Here is an 18,362-nt window from a genome sequence, read left to right as displayed (position 1 = left end):
AAAGAAAAAAGAAATTAGAAAAATGATAAATCTAAAATAAAATAGTGACAGAGAAAGAATTATACACCCAGGAAACAACTGTCAAAAATTGTCAGTGTGAACACAGGAAGTCTATATAACTACCACTAACTAAATGATAATAACCAAGAAAGGGCCGAGATCTGTAAAAGAAGAGATAGTTTAAAACAATATGGGACTAAAAGACAAAGCAAGACATGACAAAAGGAAATGAAGGGCACATTTGTCTTTCTACTGGACTATCCTTCTCTCATTGACGGAAGGAGCAGGCCCATAAAGATAGAACAGAGTGGGAAACAATGGGTAGTAACAGTGGAACGAATGGGATTAATACATTTATTTAAGGAAGCTTACATGACGCCGTCAATTCCTGTGGGACGACGGTTGATTCTCTGCTGGTATGCGTGGGGTCCCCGGCCTGTGGCGGCTCACTGCGATCAGCGGAAGTCCCTCTCCGCAGATCGACGTCACCGAGCACGGTTACCGAGGGAACGGAGTCTACACGCACCCTGGCTGCTTCCTCTGTGTAGCCCCTATTCCTAGCAAGATGGGGGGGGGTCAAATTGAATGCGACAGTACAGGACGCAGCAGTATGTATTTCAGTCCGTACACACATACACACACATGAGCCAACCATGCACAGATATGCACACACACCCACATGCATGCATGAACAGATCGGGAGCACTTCTATCCACTGGCACGAACGCTTTTTGCATTGCAAAAACGTCCAGTCCGATTTGAGAAGATAACGCATACCAACGTGGACCTGGACTCAAGACGACTTGGATTAGGTTTTGTGGGAACATGGTCAGAGTCAACACGTCTTGTGGTATTCTGACCTTGTGCCAGATTTAAGATTTGGATATTAGCTGGCTTAATTGGCAAAGCGTGCTCCTGACGTTTGGACAACAGGCTTTTTGGGAATTGATCTGCCGTGTTCGCACATTCCTTGTCACAGTACAACAGAAAAGGGATTAATTGCCTGCTTCTTTGATGTACACCACAGCAGTTGAGAGGGTGCAAGCATTATCAAACAAAGCGAGCAGCAAAATATAAACACGACTGAAGGGCATGCATACATTTCTTACGGTTTGGTAAGTACTTTCATAAAATAGAAAAATGGACAGCCTCAGGTTTTTTTCTCTCATCAAGAAATGTTGTAAAACAGATTTGGCTTGAATTTCCTTTTCTTCAGCAATGTAATGACTGTTACTCAGTTTTTAATGATGCCAGATAGGATTAATACAGGAAAGAAGGAACCAATACACTAGTTTGGGTATCTTCTAACAAAGGAAGAGAAATAGCTAGTCTAATCACATGGAGATTCCTGTTATAGGAAAATTTAGCATGAAACATACACTCTATTGTGGCCTTGGTTCAGATTATTTAAATGTAATGCTCACAAAGCCACAATTACTGGTATCATAATTTTTAGCGCAGTCTATGTATAATGCTGTGGTACTAAGTGCTACAGAACAAGTGAATGAAGATTTATGTACAGTTTAAAGGGGAATTCAACCTAAATATATATGTGGATTGGGTGAATGCAAAAATATAATGGAACACACCACTAAAGTTTGGGGGAAATTGACAATATATTCAAAAGTTACTCATTTTTACATTTTTCGGCACTGCCATTGCTGGATAAGAAAACTTGAAAATTTTGAGAAGTTGCAGGTGGAAAACAATATAATCCCCATGCCTTCTGAGAGAGGTAATTCAAGTGTTATTTCATTATGCTAAAAACATGAAAATATGTTGACTTCTCTTGATATTTATTTGCGTTTCATTCCCCTTTATGTGTAAACTCGTGAGGTATGATATGAACTCTGCAAAGTTGTGTGTGTGGTTGCAACTGAAGACTATCATTCTGTTCATCTGATTTTACTCTATCCATAATCTATCAACTATATTGATTGAATTATAACGCCAACTCAAGCATGGTGTGGAATTGCCCTTGAAGGCTAAGACTGACAATCTTTTGACTAATAAGACTTTTATTTCTGACTTGAAAAGATCATACTTGCTAAATAGCATCATAACATTTGAATGAATAAAACAGCAAAATGCACAACCAGTGCAGTTGGGTGGACAATGCAGAATTCATGGCTAGAAGAAAGATAACTGCATTATAGAAAAGAATGGATGTGATACTTTGAGATATTGAAAAGCTAAGTCACTTCACAAAGGAGCTGCAATTTGCTTTGTCACAACTTTCATCATGATGAATGTTTGACAGCGTTCGTACCTCAGTTCATTGTCGACGACAGTTGGTGCATGACACACAATCTTTGCGGGAGACTTCACACTTCTTGTCCTGACTTCAACCTCCGCTTGACCACTGTCCAAGTGCTGACCACTCGCATCAACGAGGAGGACAGGAGATCCTGTGGCTGAAGGAATGTGTCTGATTGGTGTCTAAAAAAGGGCGGGGAGGAGAGAAGATAAAACGATACATATATCATAGTTTGAGGGGAAGCATGGCAAAATCATGTTCTGTGATTATGCATCTATTCTTTGCCTTTTCAGCATTTCCACACACATTTTCTTTCACGTGGATTGGAGTTCACTTGGGCATGATCACAACCACATCCTGGGTTTCTCTGCCCAGGCAATGACACCATCACATTTCGGCTTAGACTGTGTCATGACCATTCAAAGGCCAATCCATGGTCCCAACCAATGAATATCCAACAAATCAATCAGGATATTCTTTTTTTTCCCCCCTTCTTCAACCCCCTAGAACCAAGGTGCTACATAAGCACTTGGGCAAGTGAAAATCAACATCGGGCAAGTGTTTTGGAACAATAAGAAGAAAAAACTTCTGCCGAATTGGGCGAGCAAAAAATTTCAAAGCCACCTTTTTGAACACCCCCCCCCCCCAAGCCTTCAAAGTCAACCATGTAGAAGCCCATAGATAATGATTGTTTAGTGATGCAATGCACTATTTTATTTCAGCAATTTTCCATTATTTACGTGAAGAAGCCCCAGTGCAATGCAACACAAATGTTTGATCAAACCATAGTGTGTTACTCCAATGTGTGCAAATAAACATGTGCTACTTATTCAAATTATAGTGCTTTAGCAGGCCCTTATTTACAAGTGAATTTCTAACTCAGTTTCTTTTATTATACAACTTTATTTTGGGCAAGTAAAAATTCATGTTTGGGCAAGTGTTCTGCACAAATTTGGAAATCTGCTTGCCCGACGGGGCAAGTGGTGCAAAAAAAAGTTATGTAGCACGCCTGCCAGAACTCACCCTATGATGGCTGACATACTCTCTGTCTGAATCGGAGAGTTCCAGGATGTTGGTGGGTGACGGTTTCAAGGGAGAGTCTGGTGGGGATGAGTTCCTCTCAGCCATGTACTGATGAGAGGGTGAGCCCCTGTCAGAACAAGTCAAGAAAAATATTTGAAAAGAGAAAGAGGTGGGAGAGAAAGAGATGAAGGGGGGGGGGGTAGAGATGGGGTTGTGAAGACAGTTGGGAGAAAAGAGGAAGAAAGAAGAGAGAGAGACTGGTTATAGGAATTTATCTCCAAATACTGCAGTTCATGTTGCACTTATAGTAATTTTATGGGAACACAGTGATGCAAACAAACAAACAAACAAAAATCATATTGACTACCATGTAATACAACATGGTAAGATATTGACCAACTCGCCACTGCATACAAAGTTGTTTCTAACCTGTTAATATGTGCATATGTGAAAGTGAGAACAAATGGGTAATTTGAACAGATTGCACAGTGTATGTTTTGTGTGATACTGGCAGTGTGAGGAGCTCCTTTAAAATTCTCAGATCACACACAAACACACACACATACTGCAATATAACAAATTGGAAAGACCTAACTTTATATTGGATCATTTTATATACTAACTGAATTTTCTGTGCTGGTAAAGCTGTGCATAGGTGAAGCAATATTAAAAACTGAATAAAAAAAAAAATAAAAAAAAAAACTTAGCAAGATATGGTGGATAGATCTTTGATGAGGTTCAAGAACCAATGAGTATTCAAGTCCACTGGAACAAAATTTCCCTTTGAAAAGTTTCTCACTGACAGAGGGGATCCATCTCCCACTGCTGCATATATGGGCCCACCCATATCAGTGTAGGGTTACAACGATAACGCCCCTTCTCCCATGACAGCGCCATTGTTTACGCCAGCCCCCCTGGATATCTTGCAATGTGATACAGAGAAGAATTGAGCAGGCATTGAGAGAGGTAAGACGATATGTGACAGATGGCTCTCCGTATGTCATCGGGGGACATAGAATGAGATCTATAGTGGATTAGCACATGTATGATGTATCACATATCAAAGCACATTCAGCAAGTGCACAATAACTGTAACTACATAGACTTCATGCAAATAGTTTGCAGGAATTGAACAGATGATACACATATGAATACATCTTATCTACATACAGTATTTCGCTGGGAATGTGTTATTAGCATGTCATTAGAGAAATGTGGGTGTTTTTTTTTTTTAGTTCTTTATAGTGCTGTAATAAAAAATGCAAGCAAGTGTGTCTGGTATGACACCATGAGATGAGGACAGCAGGGTGCTTCAGTTTACACCCATTTCTTACAGAACCCAAACACAGTTCAATTTACAGAAAAGCAAAATGAAAATGGCATAGTATAGCTTACCTCCTTGGCAATGGAGAAGATAGGTCACTCGAAAGGGATGGTGTCTGGTGGCTGAGATTAAGACTAGCCAAGGACTGGCGAGCTGGGCTTAGGGATCCACTGTTGAACTGTGATGCACTATGTGATATAGTGGTCAGGGTATCTACGCGTATGTTTCAGTGGAAGGAATAAAAACAGTGAGGCAAAAGGAGTGTCACAAAGCTTTGCTGCATAGACTGTACCAACAACAAACCCCAGTATATCTCCTAATAAAAGTGTGCATTGCATGGGCAGATTTCCATGTATTATTTTGGTGCTTGTGCACATTTCAGTAATCACATTTATTTTTTTAACGAAATCAAAGTTGAGATTGTGTCCCAAACACACAAATGCAGACAAAGATTTGTTTTCATTTAGTAAGTATATGAAAGCAAACATAGACTACCTATCACATAATCTGATATCACTACCAAGATTAAAAGTCATAAATTTGTCCCTTATTAAGATACACTTACTGGTCTTACGTGATATGATCACACTGATTTTCTTTCAAAAATGTTGTTTCTATTTTGCTGGTGCAGTCAATTAATGGTAGAAAACTCAATTTTCATTTACATTGCAACCACCCATTTTCTTGAGATACAAAATTAGGACATTTGCCCATCCAAATTTATTACATCACAGCCTATATATATATATATATATATATATACAAATGTAGCATTGCCCTCGGTTATTCTTGTCCTGTAAAGCAAGTTAAAGCTGAACTCACCGATACTGGTCATCTCAACTGATGGTGGGGAGGCATAAACAGTGAGACTGTCTGGAATGAAAGCATCGTTTACCAGGCGACCTTGTGCCAAGGATCTGTAAACATAGGAGCACTCACGGTCACGTATCAGTAGAATACAACCAATTACAAAGCATTGTCATTAAGCATCAAGAAGGACAAGTTGTTTTGTGAGCTATATACTTTAAATTTTTGTAATTGTTACAGTGGGAAGGAACTATAAAAAAAAAAAGACGAAACAGGGGGAAGGGCTTCATATTTTTCATGACTTTGAGTTAATGTGATCTTGATACAACTTCCTTGTCATGTGCCTTGATAGTATTGCGTCACCTAAATCATCAGGCGCACTGAAAGAAAAAATAGAAAAAAAAATAACGCTTTTTTTCTCTTACTCTTAGTCAATGTGCACCTTTGTGCAAGTTCATTCACCGGCCATGGTGGCCCTGTGGCTCTCCCTTATAAAGAGATCAATCTAGGTCAATATAAAGCAAGGAGCCCATAATTCGACCATAACACCATCCAAAATTTGACCACTGGCTAACTGTTATTACATGCAAAACCTATCACTATAGCTAATTTTCTGCGTGCAGTCGAATTTTGGCAAGGGGTCGAACCTTGGTGCTTTTTTTTTTTTTTAAGATCAATGTAGAAACCAGAATCTCGTGGTATAGTACATTAGTAGAATGGTTGGGTGTTCATCACACCGACCGCCTAACGTTTTTCTATCAATAGAAACATGAAAAATCTCACAATTTGCCTGAAATTTTACTCACGTGTGGAGAAAATACTCCGGATTCACAAGCGCGCACTGAAAATGCGATCTGAGGTACGCGCTCTAGATGGCAGCTTCGAACACGTGGGGTGTCATTATTTCCGCACTCAGTTGCCCTGTACATTTAAACCGACCACTCTGACAATACGTATAAAGCGCACTTTAATGCGTTTTTTTTTGACAAGCTGCTGTTTTTTTCTAGCCGTCATTTTTTCCCCAATAATATTTGAATACATTTTGAATCCTTCGATATTACTTTTGAAGGACTGTGATGAATTTGAATTGATTTTCATTAGGAAACTTTTCATCGTAATTGAAATAAATTAGATGAGTCGGTTTGTTTTTTCACATTCATTTCTCATTTCTGCTTCAACTCGTACGGTCGTAGCGGGCGACAAAATAATTATGTCATGTGTATGTGTGTAACGTGGGTGCACGATCGTACAAGCGGCGGAGTTTGAGAGAGCGGCATAATGACAATTTTGCGGTCAAAATCGTCAAATTTATTACGGAAGGATACTCTACATCTAACAACGAGTCAGCAAAGGTAGGCCTAGTTATATGTAGTTACACAATAAATCTTATTCGATTTTGCTAAATTTCGGTAATTTAGAGGGAATACTTATTTGTTTTCGCCTCATTTTACTCGGTAGCGCAGCCCAGTGAAGAATCGAACACCGTTGCGCGTAGTCCCATGCGTACATTTTCTTTCTGTACGCGCAATGCCATTATAGAGCGCGGTCGGTTCATATGGACCCGGTCGGTGTGTTGAACACCTACCATACCTAGAAATAGAATCTATATGTATTAGTTTATTGAATTAATAATTAGTCCTGTTAATAATAATATGAGGTCTAAATTGATTCACCATCATGACTTCATTGCATTATGTCATGACTGAAAGTGACGACTGATTTGTGTCTTGTGATCACTTGAGTCAATTTTTAATACTAGTCATGAATATGATCATGATCTAGAAACTCTATATCATCAAAGAGATTTGTTTTTCAAATTCATGAAATACTTCCGTCGAGATGTTTTCATTGCAACTGATTGACAAATTGCCCTACATCGACGTAGTTGCAATGAAAACATCTCGACGGAAGTATTTCATGAATTTGAATAACAAAGCAGTACCCGCTGCATGCTATAAGGATTAGAACCAACACTTGCTGTCGGGCGAAAGCTCGGTGGTCTAGTGGAGATGACGCCTGTCCGGTGATCAGGAGGTCGTAGGTTCGAATCCTGCTCGAGTATGTACGCCCATGATTTTTATCATGGCTACTACTAAAAAACACTGATCAATTCAGTGCTTATTTACGTCGATGTAGGGCAATTTGTCAATCAGTTGCAAAGAGATTTGTTTTCCTCTCCACCACTAGAGGGCGAACAATTACAATGTGATGTGTCAATGGTGTCACTGATTTCATGGGCATGCCATTACCCACTTCGTAATGGGGGACTTTGTATACTGAAGTAACATTTTTGCAGCGCGTATACGCACTTCTTACGAGACCAATTAGTCAAGGCGCTAATTCCTGTAAGAGGCTTAATTAAGGAGTTCGTTCAACCCACCCCGCAGAAAAGGTTTGACCAGACAAGGTGGTAGATGGGACCTCTATGAACATCCCCAGGTAGTATGTGGTTCCAAATTGTGGTGTCAGTAGAATTTTACTGGCCACTTTTCATCATGATTTGTTGGAACAAACGTAAAAGAGTCTGCGCACGCCAAGACTATTACACGCACCACTAGCACTGCTACAGGCGCCAGTGCCAGTGCTGCGTGTAGTAGTCTTAGCGCGCATATACTTTTTCTTCGATAAACAAGGGTTTTGCCAGCAAACTAACTTTTCACGCCAAGCTGGGTTCTGTGTAGTGTAGTTTCTAGCCGTTTTTATTTCGTCTTTATTTCAAGAGTTCAAGCAAGCCGAGTGAGAGCGCATACCCGGTGATTGTGACGACCGAATCGCAATCACTAGGTGTGTGCTCTCATTCCACTTAGCGCAATATATACAGCGGGCTTCTGCATAATACACAAGCTGCAACTCAGAGAAATAAAGACGAAAAAACGGCTGGAAATTAAGACTAGGGTCGGTAAACGCTTGTCGCTATTTGGGGCACTAAAAACGACAAACTCACACATTTTTTGCATTTATTTCATGAAGAATTCATCAAAACTGCATAAAACTTTATATGTACATGTTGCTAGAGATGTCATCCATACAGTGGGATTCATTGTAAGTTATAATATTGTGCATGGTTACCATGGTAACCGGATGCCTAAAGGTGACTGGTAACCCCCAAAATGCCTCCTGCTGCTGCAAACATTGGTTTTTTTTTTTTATCTTATAGATGCAATAAAAAAAAAACACAATTTTTTCATTGATTTTTGTTTAAAAAGTTTTCCCTGTTGCAATGGCAACCAGTACTATCCAATCAGAATTTAGTTGTCAATAACTCAAAAACTAAAGCCCATAATTTCAAAAAGCTCAATAAGCATGTCCTTCCTTCTGCATAAAGTGTACGACATCAGGTATATGTGAAGAATATTTTGAAGCATTCTCAAGTTACAGCAAAATTTGTAAGCAAAGGCATAATAAACAGCCATTGAAAGAAAGATATCATTTTCGAATAGTAACATGCATGAAAAAGTTGCATCCGTCGTACTTTCAACACAAATTTGACTTCAAAGCATAGGCAAATGTATATAGTTTTTAATAATGTATGGACACAAATTTCCCTTAAAGATAAGATGAATACAGAAAGCAAAGCCAATATTCTATAGTAGCTCTTTCGAGTATTTACAGAGCGATGGTTATTCAAAACAATCCTGGAAAAGAGCAGAGGAAAGCAATTGATTGTTTATGTCCTTAAAGGAAGTTTATTCAAGAATACCGATAAATTCCTTTCTAAAGAAGGAATTTACACGTGCGCTGGATTAGCCATCAAAGAATTAAGCGTACTTTTGTGTTCGTTAGCTATTGTAATATATATATATATATATATATAAAATGAAATATCATGATATGTAAATTTTATTCAAAGCGTGCAGTAATGAATTAATGCTGAGGAGAGAATGAGGGAAAAATCTTGGGTGTCTTTTCCCTTTTTATCCAGACTAATTTTACAGTGTAGAGCTCATCTACAATGAATGATGTGCACGAAAGGCAAAAGAAACAAACCTGTCTAAATTCCAGATATTTTTGGGAGTTACCAATCACCTGTAGGCATCCAATTACCATGGTAACCATGCACAATATTATACCTTACAATGTATCCCATTGTATTGCTGACATCTCTAGCAACATGCACATATACAGTTTTAAGGCGTTTCGATGAATCCTTCGTGAAATAAATGCAAAAACTGTGATAATTTTGTCATTTTCAGTGCCCCAATAGCAACAAGCGTTACCGACCCTAGTCTTAATTTCTAGCTGTTTTTATTTCGCCTTTATTTCTCTGAGTTACAGCCTGTGTATTGTGCAGAAGCCCGCTGTATTGCGATAAGCCGAGTGAGGGTGCGTGCTCAATGATTGCCACCAAAAAAAAAAAAAAAAAAAAAACGGTTCGGGCGTCACAATCGCTGGGTATGCACTCTCACTTGGCTTGCTTCAACTCGGAGAAATAAAGACGAAATAAAAACGTCTGGAAACGTCTGGAAACTACACTACACCGACCCCAGCTTAGCGTGAAAAGTTAGTTTGCAGGCAAAAACCGATGTTTGTCGCGGAAAAAGTCTTTGTACGCTAAGACTATAACACGCACCACTGGCATTGGCGCCTGTAGCAGTGCTAGTGGTACGTGTAGTAGTCTTAGTGTGCGCAGACGCTTCCTCAAAGAATATGGTCATGTCGCAACTAAAATGGCCTGTAAAATTTCATTGATACCACAATTTGATATCACATACTACCTAGGGGTGTTCCAGAGGGTCCAACCGACCACCCCATGGCCATGCAGTCAAACCTTTTCTGCGGGGTGGGTTGAACGAAGTCAGTTTTTCTGGGTCGCTGCGCCTGGACTAAATACGATCTTCTTGATTTGGCTGCTCCTCGTTTGCTAGCATGTTTATACACTGAACACTGGTTAGCATGAGGGGTGAGCCTACCACCTCGTCGTCTTCAAGTGCTACCCGTGTGCTCACAAAACAATAGTACAGGATGTATGCATACTTTGCACTCTAACGTTAGCAGTTATTGGGGAAAAGCTCTCTGTGATCTCCAGCATTTGGATTTAATTTATCTAGTGACAAATTAGAATTTTGGTCCAGACACTCGTGAGACAGACACAGACTCTGAGTCTCTGTTCTTTGTCATGTTTGTCATTTGTTGTGATCTGATCGTGTACAATATTATCTCTGCGTTAACCACTAAGTAAATTTACAATACGTCTATAGTAATTACAGTGATGATGGAAAACGAACTTCACGAAATCGAAGGAAGTCACCTCAATTCTTGACGTGAAATGCATAATACCGAATACGATTCGCGATTCCAGTTTCATTTCACCACAACATGAAATTACATGAATGGGACTGCACGGAGAAGTAGACGAACCTGGAACATACAGAACTTGCATTGCTACAAGATTGGGGAAAATATTTGGCGTGGGTGACTGATGAACAAACGAAAGGGTGGTTCCAAACCTGTTTTGCTTGGCTCCGACATTTTCTATTGGTGCTGGCTTGTACAGCGCTCGTTTAGAGGAGTCCATTCTTCTTGATCGGACCCTCGCTGATCTTCACACCGTATCAAGCTCGGCCGGCCTCGGGCAAATTCGTTCGTTAATTCGTACATCCCTGCCCCATTTTAGTGCATTTTTACTTCGTTTGTTATTTGGCGCCCGCCGACGATCTACTTCTCCGAATGAGGGCGCTAGCTAGACGTTGCCAGAGCTAGAGCGGGTTGACAACCCGCTCTGTCTGGAAGTTGCTTGTTCGATTTTCCAAAATTTCGAAGAAGTGAAGTTTGACTAGATATCATACCTGCTAGATGTCATCAACAATTCTACACCATATTTATAGGCCTATTTAAGGAAATTATGATCAGTCTAAATTAAATCTGCACTCAAAAGACAGACACATTCTGAACCTAGTAAATAGAGAAGTAAGTAATGCAGGCTACTGTTTAATTCATGGTTTATTTTTGAAATTGTATAAACTGAATCTAGTATTGGCGGAAAAGGCAAAATAGGGCCTAACTTGTTTACTCTTTGTCGAGGATGTCGAAGCCCCCAAGTACATAGGTAAAGCAGAAAGGTAAGTTCAAAGAGAGACCACTATAATAGTGTGTAAAACTGGGGCGAGAAAACAAAATGCACAGAAAAGGTAAGAAGTAGAGAAGATTATGTGAATGATGGCAAGACAGGTGTTGTGTCGTTAAAAAAAAAGAAAAAAGAAAAAAAGATAGGCCCCAATAATTGCGTCGAGAGCATTATACTTGTCATCACTCATATCTAGAGATTACAATAAAAATTTATGATAACTGTTTCCGCAGAGGCTGTGGAACCGGAAAGGTGCAGCCACCCCCCCCCCCCTCCATACACGCACTTTTTCGGCTCTTAAAAAACAACAACAAATAAACAAACTAATAAACAACATAAACAAGGAAAAGTAGAAATTACGCGGTGCGTAATATATGTCCCCGCCGGAAGTAGCATTTAGTAGCAAAATGTACAATGTAGGTAAAAAGATCAAGGTCAAAGGTCAAAGAAGTCAAAGGTCAAAATTCTATGTAGAAGTTTTGAAGCCCTCACCTAGTGCCATCACATAAAGCAAATGGAATCGAAATCGGGTTAGAAATGGCGAAGGAGTAGCATTTTGTAGCCAATGTACAATATAGGTCAAAAATCAAGGTCAAAGGTCAAAGAAGTCAAAGGTCAAAATTCTGTGTAGAAGTTTTGAAGCCCTCACCTAGTGCCATCACATAGAGCAAACGGAATCGAAATCGGGTTAGAAATGGCGAAGGAGTAGCATTTGGTAGCAAAATGTACAATACACAATACGGGTCAAAAATCAAGGTCAGAGGTCAAAGAAGTCAAAGGTCAAAATTCTGTGTAGAAGTTTTGAAGCCCTCACCTAGTGCCATCACTTAAAGCAAACGGAATTGAAATCGGGTTAGAAATGGCGAAGGAGTAGCATTTTGTAGCAAAATGTACAATTATATAGGTCAAAAATCAAGGTCAAAGGTCAAAGAAGTCAAAGGTCAAAATTCTGCGTAGAAGTTTTGAAGCCCTCACATAGTGCCATCACATAAAGCAAACGGAATCGAGATCGGGTTAGAAATTTCATTTCATTTCATTTCATTTATTTATTTCAACACGGCACATGATTCAGCCAGACGGCTGTTCTTCCTCATGTCCGTGCATCATGAGGTAAAAATGACATACTTTTTTTTTTTTTAAAAAAACATATACACATGTACATGAAACATATATACAAAATGCAATTAAATAAAACAAATCAAAACAAAATTAGAAAAAATATTTACATTAAGAAAAAAATGAATACATGCTTGGTTTACTTGAAAAAAAAAAGATGGGGAATGGGTACAATATCACTGTGGTGTCAGATACAAATTCAAACTCCGTCTATAACCGCTAAAAATTGTTTGCTGTTTTACGCATGTTGGCAATGTATTCCATAATTTTGGACCTTGATAACTAAAACTCCTTTGCCTAAAGCAGGTTTTGATATATGGTAACTTGAATATCAGCGTTGTATTCCTTAAGGCATAATCAAACATTTTCAACTCAAACATTTCACTTATATATTTAGGGGTTAAATTATAAGCGACTTTATACATTGTGCACAACATATGTTTTTTTCTTCTCATCTCAAGTGTGTCAACATCAATTTGTGAGTATAATAAATTAGTTGGGTATCTCGAATTCACCTGCTCTCAGAGAACGATTCTGAAGAATTTGAAGACGCTGAATATAACTCTGATTAACATTTGACCATATAACATCACAATAGTCAAAATTACTTTGAATGATGGATTTATAGAATGTAACAGCTGTTTCAACTGATATAAAATGTGTTATTCTCTTTAACAGATACAAATCTCTGATAATGCGTTTACACAAAAATGTTCAATATGATGGCTCCAGTCTAGTGACTGATCAATATACACACCGAGATATTTACAATAAGGAACTTGAGTTATTCTAACACCATTTACAATCACATTCAAATTCACATGTTTAACCTTTTTTTTAGATCCTATTAACATAGTTTCACATTTTTCCAAATTAAGGGCTAATCGGTTACATATTAGCCAATCTGCAATACAGGCCATATCATGGTTTAAATTTTCTTCCATCTGTTTTACATTTTTACCAGACACATAAATACACGTATCGTCAGCATATAATGCAACCGATGAACGTTGTAAGCAGTTAGGCAAATCATTGATATAGAAAGTGAAAAAAAAAATGGCGAAGGAGTAGCATTTTGTAGGCAATGTACAATATAGGTAAAAAATCAAGGTCAAAGGTCAAAGAAGTCAAAGATCAAAATTCTGTGTAGAAGTTTTGAAGCCCTCACCTAGTGCCACCATATAAAGCAAACGGAATCAAAATCGGGTTAGAAATGGCGAAGGAGTAGCATTTTGAAGCAAAATGTACAATATAGGTCAAAGGTCAAGGTCAAAGGTCACAACTGAAATTCTGTATAGAAGTTTCAAAGCTCCCATGTAGTGCTATCATATAAAGCAAACAGAATCAAAATCGGGTTAGAAATGGCGAAGGAGTAGCATTTTGAACATTTTGATCACACACGAACGCACAGACAGACGGACAGACGGACAGACGGACAGACGGACACACACACGTACGGAGCCCGTTTCATAGTCCCCTGCTCGAACTCGTTCGGCGGGGACAATAACCCGGGTTGTCGAAAGGTCGAAGTTGACAAACCAACACTCGGTCTACAACTCATTGATTGAGATGAGACTATGACATTGATAAATCCCGGCAATATTGATACAGGAACAATCAACAAGAAGAAAGTATAACCTCATCACAACATCACTGTATAAACGTCGGCTATGATACGCGATGAATCGTCATCTGAATCAGTACAAGAACTATTTTGCTGAGTTATGATTGTCATCAATTTTGTCACAGGTTTAAGTGTAAATTGAATGTATTTGTGGATGCAGTATTGTAAGAATACATTGTAAAAATTCATAGTAGTTTTAGTATAGTAGTAATAGAAGTCCTTTATACACTATACCATAGCAGTTACATGCAGAGAAAAGGTAAGTTATACTCATCTTGAATACAACTGGAAACCGATGGGCCACAAAATATCATTCAAGTGCCTTTGAGCAGGGAGGTGAGACCTCCCTGGTCTGCGTAATACAATTCCTGCTAAAGCATGATCAATTTGTTGTTTTTTGTGTTTTTTGGTTATCTTATAAAGTATTGTAGTTATGTTCGACTTATACTTCGGAGAAGCTAGTGGTCACCGAAAACCAGCAATCTGCTGGATATAATACAACAATAATAATATCATTGCTGCTTCTGCTAATGCGGCGTACTGATAACGACAAAAGTGAGTGTGTGTGTGTGGGGTGTGTGTGTGTGTGTGTGTGTGTGTGTGTGTGTGTGTGTGTGTCGTTTGCGCAATAGGTTAAGAGGAATATTAGGTCATGCTGATTTACTGATGAACCATTTAATGACGAGCTATAGGGCCTAAGTACACAACTTTTTGCTCCTATGAAGTGGCATCATAATACGGATGTGGCTTGGTGAATTATCTTTACAGGCATAATGAGATGAAATAAGAGAAGACGTAAAGGAGTTAAAGGGACAGTTCAAGACAAAAATACTTGAAGTAAAATCAAGGCAGCTGACGAAACGCCTTTATTTACATAGCATATCAAAAGAACACTTACTGCAAGTATACATTATTTTCAGCCGTGACCTCAATAGCATAATAAATAAAGCAGTACGGAAGACGTCACTTTCATTAATGTTTCCCTTTGGCTTGCGTATAAAGCAAACGATACCATGGCAGGAAAATGTGCCATAATAATAGACAATTAATGATGATGATTTTAATCGTAATGGTAATAACAATAAATTTTAACCAGGAGCGGATTCTGGAATTCCGCATATGGGGGCGTCCTTTTTAAAAAAAAAAAATCAAATTAAAGGGGGGGGGGGGGGGGCGCACGCGCCCCAATTTTTCTTTTTATTTCTTTTGTGTTAAAAAAAAAAATAATGGGGCGGTGCGCCCCCGCCTGGATCCTCGATTGTTAAAACAAATACTATTGCTATCATTATTCAATTTTCACTGATCATTAGTACCACTATTATCATCTTATCATTATCATCATCACTTATTATAAAGGTAGATGCATGGCTTTTTGTATTGTATTCAGAAAATAGATCAGTGCACATGGTGCCAGGATGAGAAGAAAATGATTGTTACGTAATATATAATAACAACAACGGGGTGACCTTCGCTATAATTATCATGAACACACACAATCCCTGATTGAAAAAGGCGCATTATGCAGGGAGAATACTTGAATTTCGTGAAATGCATGGCCATGAGAAAAGGGTTGGTATATAATTTTGGTTGTGATGGGACTTCAGGTTTTTAAAAAGATGATGAGTTTTTGAGACAATGAAATAGTGAAATTCATAGCGTAATATTTCTAAGAAGAATTCAAAGTTTATTTGATGAAAATAAAGCGACCCACCTTTTATTAGGATATCGCTTTGTTTAACTTTGTTTCTGGATATCTAAGCAATTTCAAAACCGATTTTCATCAAGTAAACTTTGAATTCCTCTTAAAATTGTATGCTCTTTAACATATCACATAATGGTTTCAAAGTATCTCGCCAAAAGTTATAAACTGAATCCTCATCTCAACCTGTATTATATGGAGGGAATTGCACGTTAAAAAAGACAGCATTTTAATTGTTTTGTTGACTGTGACGAATGGAGTAGAATGAAACGAACGGAATTAAGGGGTGAAAGGTTCATTAATGTTTACAAGATAGCAGTGATATCAATGACAAATAGCCCTAATTTATAACTCGGTAACATAAGTGTCCTGCCCGTCACTCGCTTGCATATTGAACAGACCGCCGCTAAAGTCCATCTTTCAATTGATTAAAACAGGAGAAATTCTGCCTTTCTCAATGTACTCAATAAATCTTTACAGAGACTTTGAAGGGGAATGAAACCCAAACATGCGGATTTCATGAGTGAACGCATCAATATTATATAGAACACATTAGCGAAAGTTTAAGGAAAATCAGGCAATCTGTTCCAAATGAGTTATGAATTTTAAAGTTGTATGACAAGACTACAGTTATTACGTCATATTGAAACTATGAAAAAAAAAATAAAGAAAAATCGATTTTTCTTTTTTACACATTCCTTCGACATGTCACTGGTACATCCCCTGCTTTCTGTAAGATGCAAGAGTGTTTTTTTTTCACTGTGCTAGAAAAGTGAAAAATATGTTTAATTTTTTAAAATATATTTTCTCCATATTGCTTTTCATGTTATACGTCGAACTGCTTACCGAGTCTTCTTTATATCCAGTAATGGCCGCACCATAACAATTAATAACTTTTGAAACGGATTGTCCAATTTTCCTCAAACTTTAATTCGCTGATGTGTTCTATAATAACTCAGTCCACATGCTATATGTTGGGTGGCATTTCCCTTTAAATTGTTGTAAAGATGATTTTCCTGGAAGTGGGAGTCATATTTTGTTACCCCTGTACAGGATATAGATTTTCTTTCTGTGATACATGGTCATGATGGGGCGACGGCAGCTGAACTAATTGACCTAATCTAATTTGCACGCTACTCTTTTGTGACAATGAAATATTACTCTTCTCTTAAGATGTTTGTCTGACTTTGAAAAGAATAATTTTTTTTTTTGTTTGTCTCCTTGATTTCAAAGTTGGCTTTTGAACTTGGAGTCAAGTGAACTCTCTCGACTGAAATGAGGATCTCAAGAAGACATGCTGGACACTAACAACAACACTGTGAAGGCCGTAATAGGTTATAGTGACTCAAACTATACCGACAGCTTCAGAAACAAGCAAGCAAGGAAACAAACAAACAAACAAACAACGAAAATTAAAACAATAATAATAATGATGATAATAATGATAATAATAATAATAACAACAACAATAATAATAATACTACTAACGATACTACTACTACTACTAATAATAATCATAATCATAATAACGATAATGATAACAATAATGATAATAACGATAATTACAATCAACCACTCGTTAAATTTTGTTTACTTTCTCGTTTCATATGGAATGGTAAGACGCGATGGGAGAGCAAAGTGTGAAGTGCATAATATCTCACATTGCCCATGTTGTGTATTACTGATACAGTTCCTATGCAAATCCAGTTATTCTAAACTGCTACCACTTTTTGTCCGAGTTTTTCAGGCATATTCATTACTCACATCAGCACCCTATCATACATGCGATGTTTTGAATCAGGGATGTAAGGATGCGCTAAATTCGGAAGTTCGTAATCCACAATGGAAGGTCATTCACATCTTAATGGCATCCTGCTGCATTATGCACTGCCTTGTGAGAGGCCCTATAAGATATCAACTCAGTGGCGGATCGGGGGGGGGGGGGGTACCGGGCGCACGCCCCCCCCCCTTGTTGTTAAAACAAAAGAAATAAAAAGAAGAAAATGAGATAAAACCCGGAAGTAGCACCAGAAATATTGTTTGCGCCCCCTTTATGGAATTCCTGGATCCGCCCCTTAGTTATCAACTCCTATAGATGCTTGTTGGCATTCTTCAAGTCATTTCAGGGGATCGTGACTCAAGTGATGATGATGATGATGATGATGATGGTGATGGTGGTGATGATGATGATGACGATGTTGATGTGATGGTCGGTAATGGTGGTGATGATGATGATATTGGAGGGAATTTATAGTTTCAAGAAAGAAGAGAAGCCTTGTGAGAGAGAGAGAGAGGAAAGAGAGGGAAAGACAGAAAAGAGACGGAAAAAAATTAGGTCCTTTATAAATGAAGAAAAGGAAGGAGGAGGATGATACCACCAAATACATAGGCCCTATATTTTATTACAGCGTGCAGGGGTGTATCAAGGATTTTTTTTTCGGGGGGGGG

General features: G+C 38.4%; 1 protein-coding gene across 1 annotated transcript in view; it reads right to left on the bottom strand.

Annotated features, from left to right (window-relative positions):
* LOC140241463 (uncharacterized) overlaps positions 1 to 10,975 on the bottom strand; it is a 67,943-nt gene extending 56,968 nt beyond the window's left edge. Inside the window, exons 1-6 of the mRNA XM_072321193.1 lie at positions 10,859 to 10,975; positions 5,427 to 5,521; positions 4,676 to 4,817; positions 3,281 to 3,407; positions 2,270 to 2,439; positions 373 to 557 (exon numbers count right to left, since the gene is read on the bottom strand). Of these exons, the coding sequence (XP_072177294.1) occupies positions 373 to 557; positions 2,270 to 2,439; positions 3,281 to 3,407; positions 4,676 to 4,817; positions 5,427 to 5,521; positions 10,859 to 10,926 (787 nt within the window). The 5' untranslated portion in view covers positions 10,927 to 10,975. The remainder of the gene's footprint in view (positions 1 to 372; positions 558 to 2,269; positions 2,440 to 3,280; positions 3,408 to 4,675; positions 4,818 to 5,426; positions 5,522 to 10,858) is intronic.
* Between the last annotated feature and the right edge of the window lie 7,387 nt (positions 10,976 to 18,362).

Source organism: Diadema setosum, chromosome 18, assembly GCF_964275005.1.
Source record: "Diadema setosum chromosome 18, eeDiaSeto1, whole genome shotgun sequence".
Classification (NCBI taxonomy): Eukaryota; Metazoa; Echinodermata; class Echinoidea; order Diadematoida; family Diadematidae; genus Diadema; species Diadema setosum.
The sequence above is the reverse complement of the archived record's forward strand: the minus strand, read 5'-3'. Positions and strand labels throughout refer to the sequence as shown.